This window comes from Apis mellifera, linkage group LG1, assembly GCF_003254395.2.
Source record: "Apis mellifera strain DH4 linkage group LG1, Amel_HAv3.1, whole genome shotgun sequence".
Lineage (NCBI taxonomy): Eukaryota > Metazoa > Arthropoda > Insecta > Hymenoptera > Apidae > Apis > Apis mellifera.
Genome location: NC_037638.1, coordinates 25,981,592 through 25,999,373, shown reverse-complemented (window position 1 = coordinate 25,999,373; position 17,782 = coordinate 25,981,592). Strand labels below are relative to the sequence as shown.

Sequence of the window (17,782 nt, the reverse complement as noted above, 5' to 3'; positions counted from 1 at the left end):
AAGAAACGTTTCGTGCGTTCAGTTTATTGAATTTGATAAAATAAAAACGTAAGTACGCCGTTCTTTATACGATTTTATTCGATATTCGAATTTCATTGTGGACAAATTATTTGTTCCAATTCATATCGGGATATATGGATTCATTTTCGAGATTCTAGAGGAACGAAAGTTTGTATAGAAGAAGGTCGATGGCTCGTTTATCGAGTTATATAATACAGGCGATTTAAATTCATTCGTTATACGATTTTACAATTGAATTTCGTAATGGTTGTGGATAGATTATTTATTCATATTGGGATACGCTGAAATATGAAATATTCGTGATGACTTTTTCGAAGGATTTCGATTTTTAGGGGCTGTTAAGTTACGAGCAATTGAAAAAAAAAAAACTTTTAATAATACTTTTATAATTCGTTATACGATTTTGTGATTGAATTTTCTTACCGTTGTGGATAAATTATTTATCGCGATTCATATTGGGATCTGAAGAATCGATTCTAGAGGAATTAAATTGGTGTAGAAAAAGGTCGATAGCTCGTTTATTAAGTTATTGGACGATTAAAATTCACGTATAATATGATTATATTACAATTTCGTAATATCTGTGGATAAATTATTTATCGCGATCCATATTGGAGGATCCGAAGGATTTTAAGAGGAACGAAAGTTGGTATAGAAAAAAGCTCGTTTTACAAACGATTTAAATTCAATTTATACGATTACACGATTTCACGATCGGATATTTGCGGATAAATTATTTATCGCGATCCATATTGGTATCTGAAGGATCGATTTCAAGAGGAACAAAAGTATGGAAAAAAGGATGGCTGGTTTATTAAGTTATCGAGCGATTTAAATTCACGTTGATGACGAAAATCGAGCTAGGGGAACAGAAGATGACAATGATGTAACGGACGACGTACAAAACGACGATCTTTCTTTCCTTCGCAAACTTGGATAACTTGACCTTTTCAAGAAAAAATACATTAATAATACCAAGTAAAATATTATCAATTTTTTCTCTTATTAATAAAACCTTCTCTGTTTGGAATAATTTTAAAAAAAGAGGAACCTAAACATATATTCCCTCTCCGTATCTCCTTATTATAAATATCTCTCGACATTCTCGTATATATATATGTATATTTCCAGCCTTAAAATCGATGGCCTCGAAAGATGTCATCGCGCAGAAAACGTAGCCGATGCACGTAATACGTAATAGGGATCCGTGGCGTATTAATATAATCCCAAAAGAGGGAGCGCGATGGAAACTCCGTAACGGCGACATCCACGAGATCTTGGCGAGTGCAATTATCTCGTGGATGATAGCGGAGCCCACCGAATGGCGGAACATACGCATACAAGTTCGCGGAGGCGGAACACAGGCGGCCCACCTCTGTCCTTCGCCCTTCGATCCGCGCAGCAGAATGAGAACGGGGGAGGGGGAGGAGGGCGGCTTTTGGGAGGATTCCAAAGAGGCCAAGAGGAACGCGCGCCCTCGTAATCCCGGCCGAGCGATCCCGGAATCCAGGAATGCAAATTCGACAGGAATATTAAACGGCCGATATTCTACAGTGGCCTTCCCCGGTAATGCATGGCCGTGTATGCGCCGCGATATGGGGCTGTTGTGCCCCCGCGTGCTTTTGTTGGCAAAACGAAAATGCGGTTGAACCGTGACCTCATCGATCGAAAACCGGACTGAAATTGTTACTGCGAGACCGGACACACGCACAACTTTGCTGTATGAACGATTCTATGAATGGCGCGATTTATAAGATTTTTAATATCCGTTTGCACTTTTAACGCAGATGGATGATGATCTCGTGAAGAGTGTACTGTAAAAATATTATCCAAGCATTGTCGATGGAATGTAGAAGAAAGTATGTAGGATCTGTATACGCTTTTGTGAACAATTCTAAAATTTCTAATATCTACACTTTTAATACAGATGGATAATGATCAACCTTTGGTGTCGCAAAGAGTACTGTAAAAATATTATCCAAGCATGTAGAAGAAAGTATCTAAAAAGGGATTTGTATACGCGCTTTTGTGAATGATTTCTAAAATTTCTAATATCCGTCTGCACTTTTAATATAAATGGATGATGGCCAACCTCTGGTGTCGCAAAAAGTGTACTGTAAAAATATTATCCAAACATTGTCAATGGAATGTAGAAGAAAGTATCTAAAAAGTAGGATCTATGTACGCGCTTTTGTGAACGATTCTAAAATTTCTAATATAATATCGTCTGCATTTTTAATACAGATAGATGATGGCCAACCTCTGATGTCGCGAAAAGTGTACTGTAAAAATACGATTCAAGCATTGTCGATGGAATGTAGAAGAAAGTATGTAGAATCTGTGTACGCGTGTTTTTGTGAACGACGATTTCTAAAATTTCTAATATCCGTCTGCACTTTTAATACAGATGGATGATGGCCAACCTCTGTTATAGCGAAGAGTGTACAAAAATACCATCCAAGCATTGTCGATGGAATGTAGAAGAAAGTATGTAGGATCTGTGTACGCTTTTGTGATTCCGTGAATGGCACGACGATTTCTAAAATTTTTAATATCCTGCAAATTTCTAATAGTCTGCATTTTTAATATAGATGGATGATAGCCAACCTCTAGTGTCGCCAAGAGTGTACTGTAATACGATTCAAGCATTGTCAATGGAATGTAGAAGAAAGTATGTAGGATCTATGTACGTTTTTGTGAATGACGATTTCTAAAATTTCTAATATCCATCTGCACTTTTAATACAGATGGATGATGGCCAATCTCTATTATAGCGAAGAGTGTACTGTAAAAATATTATCCAAGCATATAGAAGAAAGTATCTAAAAAGTAGGATCTGTGTACAATGCTTTTGTAAACGATTCTAAAATTTCTAATATCCATCTGCACTTTTAATACGGATGGATGATGATCTCTGGTGTCGCGAAGAGTGTACCGTAAAAATACCATCCAAGCATTGTCGATGGAATATAGAAGAAAGTATGTAGGATCTGTGTACGCAATTTTGTGAACGATTCCGTGAATGACGCGACGATTTCTAAAATTTCTAATATCCGTCTGTACTTTTAACGAGTTCTCGATGATAGCGAAGAGTATACTGTAAAAATACCATCCAAGCATTGTCGATGGAATGTAAAAGTGTGTAGAATCTGTGTATGCGTTTTTGTGAATAACGATTTCTAAAATTTATAATATCCGTTTGCATTTTTAACGCAGATGGATGATAGCCAACCTCTGGTTTCGCGAAGAGTATAAAAAATACTATCCAAGTATCGATGGAATGAAGAAAGTATCTAAAAAGTAGGATCTGTGTACAATGCTTTTGTGAACGATTTTAAAATTTCTAATATCCATCTGCACTTTTAATACAGATGGATGATGATCTCTGGTGTCACGAAGAGTGTACTGTAAAAATATTATCCAAGCATTGTCGATGGAATGTAGAAGAAAGTAGGATCTGTGTATGCGTTTTTGCGAACGATTTCGTGAGTGGCGCGACGATTTCTATCGAAAAATTTGCATATCCGTCTGCACTTTTAACGCGTTCTCGATGATAGCCAACTTCTGTTGCAGCGAGGAGTGTACTGTAAAAATACCATCCAAGCATTGTCGACGGAATGCAGAATGTGGAAGTACGTAGGATCTGTGTACGAATAAACACGCATTGGCGCGTTTCTCCGCGCTGTGTAAACCATTCCGTCGAATGGCGGATGACGATTCCAATCGAAAATTTGCATACCAGTCCGCGCTCCTTTCTTCCATTTTTCTTTTTTTCCCTTTAACGCGTCCTCGATGATGGCCAACAACCTGTGATGTCGCGGACAAATGTAAAAATATTGTCGAACCACTGCAGCGTTTCTGTACGAAAACGCGCGTGTCGAATAACGCGCACTTCATTTTCCTTTTTTTCCTTAACGCGTTCTCTCGTATCGCGAAGAAACGTGTTAAATTACGTAACTCGGATAACTTCTCTATCATCCTTCGAACAGTGGTTCGAGACAGTACAACACACGTATGGATGGATTTCTTCGAGTATATGAATGTGTAATTCGTCGATCGTTATCGATAAAAGTATCGTCAATAGAGAAAGTATATAGTAGAATCTCTGTACGTACGCGTGTATCGAATAAAATAATACTTCTTTTTTCCAATGTCGCGAACAGTGTACTAAATTACGTAACTTTATTATCCTTGAATAGTGATTTTGACAGATATACGGATGGATTTTTATTATCGACGCATAATTCGTCGATTCCCTAAAAATATTATCAAAAATGGTGCAGAAATATCAAGGATGAAGAATACATCTCTGTTGCAAGCGCATATGTCGAATAACCACGCATTTAAACGGTTCTTTACTGTTGTTAAACGATTCCAATTGAAATATTTCTTTTTTAACGCGGTGTCGCGAACTAGTGTACTAAATTACGTAACTCTATTATCCTTGAATAGTGATTTCGACAGATGGATATGGATGGATTTTTATTATCGACGCATAATTCGTCGATTCCTTAAAAATATTACCAAAAATGAATGCAGAAATATCAAGGATGGAGAATGTAGGATCTCTGTTGCAAGTGTGTCGAATAGCACGCATTTAAACGCTTCTTTACTGTTGTTAAACAATTCCAATCGAAATATTTTTTTTTTAACGCGTTCTCCAGTGTCACGAATTAAATTAGTATACTAAATTACGTAACACTGTCACCCTTGAACAGTGGTTTCGATGGACGATGGATGGATTTTTTCGAGCATGAACCGTATAATTCGTCGATCCTTACATAAAAATATTACCAAAAATGGTACAGAAATACCAAGGATGGAGAATGTAAGATCTCTGTTGCAAGTGCATATGTCGAATAACCACGCATTTAAACGCTTCTTTACTGTTGTTAAACAATTCCAATCGAAATATTTCTTTTTTAACGCGTTCTCCGGTGTCGCGAATTAAATTACGTAACTCTGTCACCTTGAACAGTGGTTTCGATGGACGATGGATGGATTTTTTCGAGCGTGAGCCGTATAATTGGCCGATCTTTACGGATGTAAAATACTATGAAAAATGGGTGCGCCGAGAAAATGTAGGAGCTCCGTTGTGTAAGCGCGTGTGTCGAATAACACGGATTGGCGCGCTTCCCCGCGCTGTGTACGCCGAGTGAAACGATTCCATGAATGGTGGTAATCCCGCGCTATGCCCCGAACAATGCCTCGACAATGGTAACAGACGGTATCGATATTTCTTTGTTATCGAGTATGTCGTCCATCATGGAGAGAATATGGACAAGGAATCGTTAACGGGTTAAAATGAACGAAGATGAGGAAAGTAAGACTCGAATACGACTTGGAGTTTTTTTTTTTTTTTAAGATCGATACTTTTTTCGAACGTAACAGGTTTCGAGTGTCGTCGATAAATGAAGCAAAACCGATAAATAAAAATCGCAAACGACATAATCGGGAATAACGGATCTTAATTTCGAAAGTTTCGTCATCTTTTAATAAGAACGAAACGTGAGACTTTCTATAAATCTTTCTATAATTATCTACGTGTATAATAAATGAGACGAACGACGGATCCCTTTCTCCTTCTCCTTGTCAGAAAATGCGAATCGAACGAATCGCGGACGCTTCCTGCTTCTTCTCCTTGTCGGAAAATGGAGAAAATGCGAATCGAAATCTCGTGAAACACGTTGTTCGAACGTGAAACTCGGTTCCACTCGTGACAAATTCATCGAAACCCTCATGAATCTTTGGCGAGCACGGGCCATTGTTTTGTTGAAATTCAACTCGAAAATCTGCGTTTTAGATCAAACAAGCCCGGATATCAGTCTCGAACGCAAAGCCCCGCGCTTTTGTTGAGATTGCATCCACTCGTTTTAACCAAAATCCTTTATCGTAGTCCATTCGTTCGCTGGAACGAAACGAAACGAAATTTAACGAGTGAAAACTATCGCCTAAAAAACTAAATCTATCTCTAAACAATTAAATAATTCGCGTTTTTCAATATTAATGCGAGGCAACTATTGGAAATATTTATTCGTAGTTTAAAATTAATCGTCATTTCGGGTGAAACGATCTGCATTTTTTAGGTTATGTTTCGAAGTATTTACGGTTATAAATGTTTTTCTTTTTAAAGAGAAATATTTCAAGAGATACTTTCTTACCTTTCTTCTTTCTTTCTTTAAACATACATCAAATTTTTCAGTCAAACGTATAAATATAGCTCGTATATAAAATTTATATTTCGTACGTCGATACTTTAGAGGGTTGCTCGTGCATGCGAGTGAAACGATCGATCGAACTCCTCCCATGTTATTAAATATACCATATTTATTCCATTCCTGATATTTTATTCATCCCGCGGACGCAAAACGTTTTCGATTTATTCATCTAATCCGCTTTTCGACTTCGTGAAACCTGTTACACGCGATACAATAACGTGGTTATATAACGTACTTTGATCAAATCGATCATTTTTTTCAAATCAAACTTCTTTCCATTATACATCGTAAACTACACCACATTTAAATTTTCTAACTAAGTCGTTAAAATAACGTGCGAACAATTTCTTTTCGATTCTTTCTCGATTTCGTTAAAACGTGTGTTACAATTTTTCCCTCCACATTCGAGATGTATATATATATTCCATAACTTAAACGGTCTAAAATAGAGAAGATCTAGATTTCGCCTGCGGCAAGTAACGAAATCCGACGAGTGACAAACTGGATGTTTAAAGAACAGCATCTCCCGAAAGGCGGATGTTCCCCTAAGAAATTTAATCTTCCTCCCCACTCCTCGATCGTCAACATCTTGACACGATCTCGAAACAATGCCGTTTAATCCCCTCGAAGGGGTGGCTAGAAACCGACGTGGGGAGGGATACGATTCATCGTCGCTTGCTCTTAACTCGAGTCTAGATTCCAACGAAGGATACAAAGAAACCGAGGCCACCACTGTAAATCTCGTCGAAATCGAGTTCTAAAAAAAAGGGGAGAGAAACGCGGAAGGGGGATGAAACTTAGCCAGCCACTTCGAAAATGTATTCTCCGTGTGTGTTTCACGATACACTCTTCTGGATTTCTTCTCGATAACGCTCTCTATATAAATCGCGTCGATAAATATATTTTATTCCCCCGAGAAGAGGGGGGGAATAGAGAGATAAAAAAAGGGGGAATAAAACTCGCTTCTTATTTTTCTCTTCTTTATTTTACGAACGACTATTTTTTGTCGAATCGGATAGTTATTTTTATTGTGAAACGGTTTGGTTTGGGTTAGTTTTAATTAGATTTGTTGGACAAATATTGATCGGTTGGACTTGGAATTAATGAAAATTGATTGATGTTAAAAAAATGAGTTTGGTTCATAGTTTGTTATACTTTGTAAATATAAAATTAATCCTATATCTTTTAAAAGAAGAAAAAAGTTTGGTTCATAGTTTGTTAAGATGATCTTGACAATATTGATATTTTGTAAAAGTTTGATTCATAATTTACTACGATAATCTTGACAATATTGATATTTTGTAAAAGTTTGGTTCATAGTTTGTTACGATGATCTTGACAATATTGATATTTTGTAAAAGTTTGGTTCAAAATTTATTACAATAATCTTGACAATTAATATTTTGTAAATATAAAGTTATTTCTATATCTTTTAAAAGGAGAAAAAAGTTTGATTAATAGTTTGTTATGATGATCTTGATAATATTGATATTTTGTAAAAGTTTGATTCAAAATTTATTACAATGATCTTGACAATTGATACTTTGTATATATAAAATTATAATTCTATATCTTTTAGAAAAAGAAAAAATTTGGTTAACAGTTTGTTACAATGATCTTGACATTTGATATTTTGTAAATATCAAAGTTACTTCATCAGTTTCTTACAATGATCTTGACAATCTTGATATTTTTAAAAATTTGATTCATAATTTACTACAATGATCTTGACAAAAGATACTTTGTAAATATAAAGTAACTTCTTTCTTTCTAAAGTAACATCTTTCAGAAGAAGAAAAAAAGTTTGGTTAACAGTTTGTTACGATGATTTTGACAATATTGATATTTTGTAAAAGTTTGGTTCAAAATTTATTACAATGATTTTGACAATTTTGATATTTTGTAAATATAAAATTATAATTCTATATCTTTTAGAAGAAGAAAAAATTTGATTAACAGTTTGTTACAATGATCTTGACATTTTGATATTTTGTAAATATAAAATTATTTCATCAGTTTATTACAATGATCTTGACAATCTTGATATTTTGTAAAAATTTGGTTCAAAATTTATTACAATGATCTTGACAATTAATTTTGTAAATATAAAGTTATTTCTATATCTTTTAGAAGGAGAAAAAAGTTTGATTAATAGTTTGTTATGATGATCTTGACAATATTGATATTTTGTAAAAGTTTGGTTCAAAATTTATTACAATGATCTTGACAATTTTGATATTTTGTAAATATAAAATTATAATTCTATATCTTTTAGAAGAAAAAAAAATTTGTTACGATAATCTTGACATTTGATATTTTGTAAATATAAAGTTACTTCATGGTTTGTTACAATTTTGACAATATTGATATTTTGTAAAAATTTAATTCGTAATTTATTATGATGTTCTTGACAATTGATACTTTGTAAATAAAGTAAAGTAACTTTTATATCTTTTAGAAGAAGAAGAGAAAGAAAAGAAAAAAAAGGTAGTCACCTTTTTGACGAAGGATACCACGTTGGCAGGCAACATCCTGGCAAAAGTGCGGTAACCTGACCTCGGTTGGGAGTAACGGAAGTGCTCTTAGCTCCCTGTTGCGCCTTCCTTCTGCGTTCTGGTTTCCGGCTCCGGTTACCGGCATATAAAGTTGTTGGCCCGATTTCTTGTCCGCTCCCGTGGTCTCCTCGCCTCTGTGTTTCACGATAAATTGGCGACGCGCCGAAAACAAGGCCGTTCCAACAAAAATGAAGGGTAGAACGTGGAGCCGCTCGGCTCACCCTTTTCCCAGAAACGCATTCCCGTCAACCTGGATTCCCTTCACGCCGGAGCGTATCATCGCGCTTACGTTTCCCTTCTCAAGTTATCTGAAACCAACAATTTATCTCCCCGTTAAAATTCTTATCTTCCACGTTAAAGTATCATATTTGTTTCGCTTTGTTAAACTTATAACACGATGTAACATAAAGTTTCGAAATTAATTAAATGTATAACGTTTTATACGATATATTTATACTTGAAATTAAATATGATAATATAAAATTTTTGAGCGAGATGATAAAATGAATTGTCCACTTTAAATAGTCGAACAATTGAGAATTATCCGGAATTCTAATCGCGTAATAATAATCGGTTGTGTAAATCGAATCGGGTTCGAGTACTCGTGTTTCAAAAACGCATCGAATTCACAGTAACTCGATATTTTGTACGGTGTTGTATATATATATAAAATGTATATGAAATAATCACGTAAAAGTAAAAGGCTGGCGCGAAAAATAAACAATTCACGGGTGGAACGAGACGAGATTTATCAACGTTTATTATTTTCTCGAAAAAAGCGAAGAGAGGGATAATCGAATTGCCATTTTGAAATATTTAAAACGGATTAGCAATGCGAAAATCTCTGGAGAGCGCGTTAAAGTGCGTTTATTGTTGGGCTCGAATATTAAATCGAGTTGACGGGAGAAGAAGCGTTCAGAATTGAAATTCGGTCCGGATGTAGGAAAGAATGGAAGAATTTGACGTGTGAACGAGGTTGAAGATATTGGAAATCGGGTCGAAATTCGTAGTAGCCGGCCAAGCTTTCTTTCAAACTCTCTCTTTCTACGACTCTTTGAACGGATATTAAAGCCGCTTTGGAATAACGTTCATCGATATTTCTCATCGATAACCCTAGTTATTTCGTATCTCAGAACGATTCGAAAGGAAAAATTATTCCTTCCTTCTTTTATCTGCGACAGTTTTTCGAGTTTAATTCGATCGTAAAAGACCTGGTAATATAATGGAAGAGATATTTGCGAGTATAATAAATAAAGAATAAAAGTTTCTCTCTCTCTACAAAAGTAAGAAAGAAGAAGGATCAGTTTATACGAGGAAAGGAAAGCTCTCGATATTTTCCCTAAGTTGGATCTCCATTCACGGAGGAATTGCGCGAAGATCGGATAGTTGTCGCGCAACGTCTAAATAAGGAATCGATACGCGATTGATAGAGATGAAATGGTTTGTCACAACGATCAATTGCGAAAAGTGTCGGGTTTCATGGCGCGAGATGGGACGCGTTTCATCGAGAGGGAGAGAGAAAAAAAAAGAGAGAGAAGAAATAAAAACAATTTGTATGAAAAGGTGGCAACACAATGGTAACACAATGGCTTTATAATTCCGTACTCACGATCGTGTTTCCGAAATGAACAAATGTTTTTCAACTGTTTTTTTTTTTTTTTTAAACTGTTAAAATACTGAATAAAGGAATAATAAAAGTTTTCGATAACAAACAAAAATTGCATAATATCAAGTATTCATGGAAAACGGGATCGACCTAATTTTCTAATATCCTACTTCTAAAGCATCTTGGAACGGCGGCGTATCAGTTTCCATCAACGTTCGTTCCATTTCATTACCGATCTCGATAATTAATTTTAAAATCGGCGCGCAATTTCTTTCTCGACAACCGTGCAGAACGTGGACGAGCATTCCTGGGAGAAGAGCACGCAGCGTCGTAGAATTGCCAAGAAGTTGGACCTCGTCCGTTGGGATCATCACGAGATAAACTAATACGTGGCCCAGACCATTATGAGCGTCATGCTTGAAATTCCACGCCACCTCTCCCTTTCCACCTTCTTTCATCGCTGGAAGAAAGACGTCAAATCATCTTCATCCTCTTCCCACGTCCAATTAACACGCAATTTCACGCTATGGCAATTTTCGTTTCCATTTTTATTAATCTCCTTCTTATTCCTATCCTGATTCTATTCGATTTTATTCGAAAATTGGACTAAATAACTAGTTGAAAAATAGTAAAAATTTCGAATGTTATATATTCCTTTTCCATACATAACCTGCCATTATTTCCAATTATTATAAAATTATGTTTTGAACAAAGCAATAACTTTATTCGTATTCATCATTAAATTTTCCTCATTAATCTCTAAGATATATTTCGTTTCGAGGATACGCGATACACGACGAATATATTTCACGGCGAAAAATAAATTTGCCTTCCTTCGAAATATTTAAACATTTCGAAACGCTAGCAGCCAAGTTTTACCACGCCTCGCCCAAGATCCCTCGTCCAAATTTTTATCGATAACTCACGCGAAAACTTTTGCAAGGAAGAGAAAGTTTGGCGAACCCCTCGTCGGTGTCGCTTTCCCACGAATATTCCTACGAATGACAGAAGGAGGAGGAGGGATACGTGGGTTTACAGGGCGAATAAATTACCGCGATACGCGGTTAAACAGATGTTACGAGACCTCGATCGAGAAAGTAAGGAAAAGCGAAATGAAAGGCCTCTCCATCCTTCTCGCCGTAAAATCGAGTCGTTGAGATATATTTTGATATATATTGCTGGTATTACGTTCTCGAGATGGGACTCGCAGGATGGTGTCGGCTGTTCGAGATGGAATATTTTCGTTTCGAGTGGAATTAATAGATCGAGGGATCGCGATTGTAAAGTTTGATCTGATTTTTTTCTTTTTCGGTGAAGAGACGAAAATTAATTTTGGGAAAAAAATGTAAACGAAAAATGGAGAAGATAAAAATAAAACAAATGTTGTTCTGCGATAATTTTTTTTTTCTAATCAAGCATTCGATTTAAAATTTCCAAGAATAAACATTTCCTTCTTCTTGAAAGTGATCAATAACTGTTTCATGTTGATAGTTCAGCCAGCTACTCCACACGAGACGCGTAATAGCGTACTGTCGTCAACTGTCAATGTGTTTCTCGAAAGATAATATTTTTATCCTAGTTAAAACCCTTTTAATACGACGTTATTAAATTTCTTGATTATTTGAAAGTGCTTCCGGAACAACGATATTTTCCCCGACGAATCTTTTATGCGCGCGTGTCAAAAAATATATATTTCAAAAATCAATTTCCAATTTGAAAAACAGTTGCAAAACTTTTCTCCTTTTTTCGCAAAAATAAACCGATCTGGTATAAAATAAGTTATCCCCCCTCTTTCTCTCTCGTCGATTATAAAAATTATTGGCGAAATTTGAAAATGTCAAGCTTCTCGGGTTGCTGCGATAAATTTTTTTTATTTTTTTTTTTTCAACACGAAAATATTATTAACTCGGACGACGATATAACAAGTAAAGTTGTACGAGTGAAATTTTTTGATTGTTTTTTTATTCTTTCAGGGAAAAAAGCGCGTCCAATAATATGCAAAAATATCTTTGGATCGCGTTCGGCGACGTAAAAAACGCTTTAATAAAAACTTGATCCCGTTTTGAAATATCACTTTCCAACGCAAAAACTTTCTCAGACGTCATCCTGCTTTAGACTCTTACTCAAATTCGATCTACTATTTTAAAATGGGAGAGGAGAAGAATAAAGGAGGAGGGAGATAAATGAAAATATCCTCTTGAAAGAAAGTTGAAAAAGATTCTATCCATTAAAATATATATATCTTCGAATGAATATATCGATACTCGCTGCTATATATATTAACCATAACTTGTGTACACATATATAATATACATATATGTTTTCTTTTGGAAGAGACCGGTCGACGATGAAATCACATAAATTTCTACGTACTGGGTGGAAAAAAAAAAAAAAAGTTACAAAGTTACAAAGGGGCAACAAAAATATAATTTAAAAATAGATACTATTGAAAAAGCCCGGCTCGACCCCGAGAGAGAGATCAAAGGAGAGTCAGCGTGAGAAAATGTGTATAAAAATGCGAGGAGAAAAAAGGAAGAAAGGAGAAAGAAGGAGAAAAAAAACGAAGGAAGAAAGAACGAGATTCGAGAGAACGAAGGTAACGATTTTAAAAAATTAAAATCAAAATATACATATATATTTCATAAAATTATAACAAAATTCGTTTCAAAATGAATTTGATGTTTAATGATTTTTCAAAAACGTCGCGATGAATCTTGTAATATTTCCATTAAGAAAAAAGAAAAAAAGAAAGGAAAAAACTTCATTTCTTCGTTAATTGAATAGTGCTCCTCTTTGAATAGGAGAGAAAGACTTCGCTTAATCGGACCGTATATTCACCGTTTCTTCGGGTCACGGAGGGAAAAACCTTTTCCGATCTCTCGAGGTCGATGGAGAAGAAAAAAAGGAAAGGAAAGGAAAAAAGTGAAAAAGGAGAGGAGAGGAAAAAAATTTTTCTCCTCGACTCGATTCGGGATTTCGGATCGATGTCTTTGTTGTATCGCAAGGGTGAATCTACTTATCGGATGGTTATCACGCCAGGGATATGGAACCCTATATAACGGAAAATCATCAAAGATCATGTTATTAATGGCGGAGAGCTGTAAAACGAAGTTGCATCGTGGAACAACGGTGTTCAATATCGTATAACGTAATAACGTAAAATGCGATTCGAACGTAAATGAATTTCCACGGCGATATTTCAATTCAATTTCTCTTCTTCGATGGAAATCCGAGGCTTTTTTTTTTTATATTCGAAAAAAAAAAGAAATTAGGAAATTCGACAGGATAATTTTGCAAAGGGAAGGAAGGAAATTTATAAATAAAATAGAATGATTGTTGTTGGCAAGATTCCTTATTTTCCTCTCGATTATCCAACAGTTTTGCATTTTATCGATAATTTCGAGGAGTAATTCTATCCGAAGATCCTAATTTATTCGAATTTTCTAAATATTATTTTATTTTTATTTCTCGTTCTCTTTGAATAATACTCGAGTATTTTTTTTTTTTTTATTATTAAATTTCGATATTATTCGATATTTCACTTCCGAGAGTAAAAGGATGGAATAATGGAAGCGATTCGAAAGAGGGAAAGGTAAGAAACTATCGATGAAATTCGAGGTTAAGAAGGAAGACGAAGATCGAGGGCACAAGTATAAAAGCAAGGAGACGAATTTTTTTAATCCTTTTTAAACGTGAAAGAAGAAGGCTTATAACTGTTCCCAATCGATGTTTCTTAGAGACCAATCGTGATAAATTGCGATTGGAAAGATCGGCGTACCGTGAATCCAGGTCTGGCTTGTACACAGGGATTACGATGTTCGCAAAGAGGAGAAGACAAATCTTTCTCCGTTTTATTTTTTTTTTCTCTTTTTTGCTTAAAGAAGACTCTAAAAAGAGATCCACGATCAAATTAATTGCAAAAGTAGTTCTTATTACTGTAAAAAATTTATTTTTTCTTTTTTTTTATAAATTATTCGAAAGATAAAAATTTCAGATTTTTGATATTTTTGGAGAAAATTGAAATAAGGATCCAGATTGTCGTTGAAAGTTTATGCTCAATTCCTTTGCACATTTTCCTCGCAATAAGTAATTTATAAAAGGAATGATCTTTTTTTAAATTGTTAGCAATAAAAGATTCAATGTGTCTTCTTTTTGTACTTTTGAAAAAGGAGACTCGTCAAGAACGATTGTCGATCAAGTATATTGACTTTTAAATTCATTCTACTCCACAAATTAAAATTTCCTTTGGTTAAAATTAAATTGAACGATATAATAATCATCTGTTCCGAAAGGATTTTCCTTTTTTATAATTATTGAGAAGAAAGTACAATTACATTTGCCGAGGAAGAGAGGGGGAGCGAGCAATTTATACATTTATCCGGCTGTATTTTATCGAGTGACAATTCGAAACATTCTTCTTTCTCTAAATCCCCTTTAAAGGCGTCAACCAATCTTCTAAGTACTGTTACGCTAAAAGAGAGAACGTTGTGGATTGTGGAAGGGAGAAACCTTTTACAATCAAAGGTTTCGAAACGATTGTCTATAAATCTAAGCCATCGACCAAGTCTTTATAACAAAAAAGAAAAAAAAAATTACATTACATTTACATTTTATCCTTTTCGATTCGATTTTCCTCTCTTTAACATTCATTATTAAATTTTCTGAAAAAACAATTTTTCTCTCCCCCTCGATCCTCGAACAATTATAAAAAAAGAAAACAAAATTTCCATCTGGATCTTCAATTATCGAGAATCAATCTCGTTTCGTTGCACACCACTTCAGTTGTTCGCCAAAGGAATCACCAAGGATTCTTAATGCTAAACAGGTTTTCAAGAGGGGCGTAAATCGATACGAAACACCGGCGGCCGATATTCCAGCCCAATGTCGGATATCCAACAATGCCGTCGTCTTAGTCCGCTTCCCAACTACTTGGCGTCTGCCCAAGCACCGACTGTTACTACTTGTTGCGGACGTCCAACGCGCCACTACACACCGACGATATTTTGTCCTCGTTCCACGAAACAAATGGGACGTCCAACAGTCTTCGAGATTACTCCGCCTCGATATTATTATTTTCCTTCCCCTCCTCTTTTTTTTTTCTTACCGGACGAAGGGGAGGGGGAAAAGTAACCCGATGCTATTTCGAAGAAAATGTTTCGATAATCGATCGCGTTTAATATCTACGAGGATAAGCGACGTCTCGTCGGTGAAATATTACAAGACGATTATATATCCCGTTCGATGATTGTCGATAATCTTGTAAAGTTTGGATTATTCGGCGCGAAAGAGTCAAATTTAGATATTAAAATTGTGATATCACGGACAAAAAGGAGTGGTATAATTTTAAAATGAATTGAACACGGAATTTCCGACACGATATTTATAAATATCCTAAAATATTGATAAAATATCGAACGTGAAAAGTTTATCCCTTGTATTTCCCTTGTTGAACGAATGTTATATTTTCGAACGTACGTAACAATACGAACATTCTTTATATAGATTCAAAGAATCTTTCTCGCTGTATCATAAACTTGGAATTATGATTGTGTTGCATATCGCGTTGAATTCTTTCCCCTTCCACGTTTTTTCTTTTTTTTCTTTCTTTTTTTTCTTTACGCGGTAATATGAAAAATATTGGCATACACGTAATTTCTCCTCGGGCTGTATACTCTCGACGAGAAACTGTATCTCAAATATATGCTACGGGCCGAGAATGTTTTCTCGCAAACCGTTTCGTCATTCTCGTACGCGCGATAGAAATTCAAGCAAACCCTTCTCTTCCCTGTTTTCTATCATAATCCCCAAAATTTCTTCATATCGTTGTTTAAACCGTACAAAAGTTCAAAACGTTGCCACGAATCGAAACGAATATTATATCGTAATTCGGAAAAAATTTCGTAATTGAAATATTTTTTATTCTAATTCCTTTTTTAAAATTATAAAGCAGGAATTATCATGCGTGAACAATAATAATATATATATAATATAAAAGTTCAAAACGTTGCCACGAATCGAAACGGATATTATATCGTAATTCGGAAAAAATTTCATAATTGAAATATTTTTTATTCTAATTCCTTTTTTAAAATTATAAAGCAGGAATTATTATGCGTGAACAATAATAATATATATATAATATAAAAGTTCAAAACGTTGCCACGAATCGAAACGAATATTATATCGTAATTCGGAAAAAAAATTCGTAATTGAAATATTTTTTTCTAATTCCTTTTTTAAAATTATAAAGCGGGAATTATTATGCGTGAACAATAATAATATATATATAATATAAAAGTTCAAAACGTTGCCACGAATCGAAACGAATATTGTATCGTAATTCGGAAAAAAATTTCGTAATTGAAATATTTTTTATTCTAATTCCTTTTTTAAAAAATTATAAAGCAGGAATTATTATGCGTGAACAATAATAATATATATATATAATATAAAAGTTCAAAACGTTGCCACGAATCGAAACGAATATTGTATCGTAATTCGAAAAAAATTTCGTAATTGAAATATTTTTTATTCTAATTTTTAAAATTATAAAGCAGGAATTATTATGCGTGAACAATAATAATATATATATAATATAAAAGTTCAAAACGTTGCCACGAATCGAAACGAATATTATATCGTAATTACGAAAAAATTTCGTAATTGAAATATTTTTTATTCTAATTCCTTTTTTAAAATTATAAAGCAGGAATTATTATGCGTGAATAATAATAGTGGTAAAACAAAAATAGCCTGTGAAAGGGATAATCGTGGAGGATGTTTTAAACATTCCGAATTTAATATTAATAATGAAAAAAAATAATAATTAAATAAATAAAAGATAACGAAACTGACAGTTTAAATTGTATAATTTATGGGAAGTTCTTGCGGGGATATAATAAAACTCCTATCCGTCGTTTTGTATATTCTCGCGGCGGTTAATTTGCATATTGCTATTGCATATATGTTAATCCTTATGGAACACCGATGTAATAAAATCAAATTGCTCGTTTACGCGTAAAAAGCCTGTACACGCTTCTCATAATTCCCGTAATCCGTTAATACAAAATTTTTCAACGTGTCATTACATCACCGTCCCGTTGTCTCTCGCGTTTAAATTATACATCAAAAACTTGCAGAAAAACATTCGTTCGAACGAATGTAAAAAACAAATCTACACTTTTGTTAAAAAAGAAAAAATCTAAGAGTCTCGAGATAATAATCTTAAAGATAAATTAAAAATTGAAATTACATATCCCTCAGGAAAAAAAATATCGCGTGTATAAAACATTGTCTCGATCTCGAAAATATGTATTTTTAATAACAAGGATACCTTCGAACAAAAATAAGAAGATCGACGCTACTCGATTATCGTAGAATAT

General features: G+C 34.4%; 1 protein-coding gene and 1 long non-coding RNA gene across 7 annotated transcripts in view; one reads left to right on the top strand and one right to left on the bottom strand.

The window, feature by feature from the left end:
• The window catches only part of LOC107965445, a 97,373-nt gene extending 92,609 nt beyond the window's left edge, over window positions 1–4,764 (top strand). The window contains exons 3-4 of one of the 4 annotated variants that reach the window (XR_001705419.2): window positions 1,153–2,348; window positions 2,429–4,764. This is a non-coding gene — a long non-coding RNA (uncharacterized LOC107965445). Of the gene's footprint in view, window positions 1–1,152 lie in introns of all 4 variants that reach the window. The other 3 variants (XR_001705420.2, XR_001705421.2, XR_001705418.2) reach the window with 3 other exon arrangements.
• Window positions 1–17,782, bottom strand: part of LOC410756 (regulating synaptic membrane exocytosis protein 1) — a 145,519-nt gene that overhangs the window by 90,422 nt on the left and 37,315 nt on the right. For all 3 annotated transcript variants that reach the window (XR_003306528.1, XM_026446269.1, XM_026446268.1), the window contains exon 2: window positions 8,735–9,102. Coding sequence is in view for 2 of the 3 variants with exons in the window: in XM_026446269.1 (XP_026302054.1) it covers window positions 8,735–8,770 (36 nt within the window). In the remaining variant the exon portion in view is untranslated. The remainder of the gene's footprint in view (window positions 1–8,734; window positions 9,103–17,782) is intronic.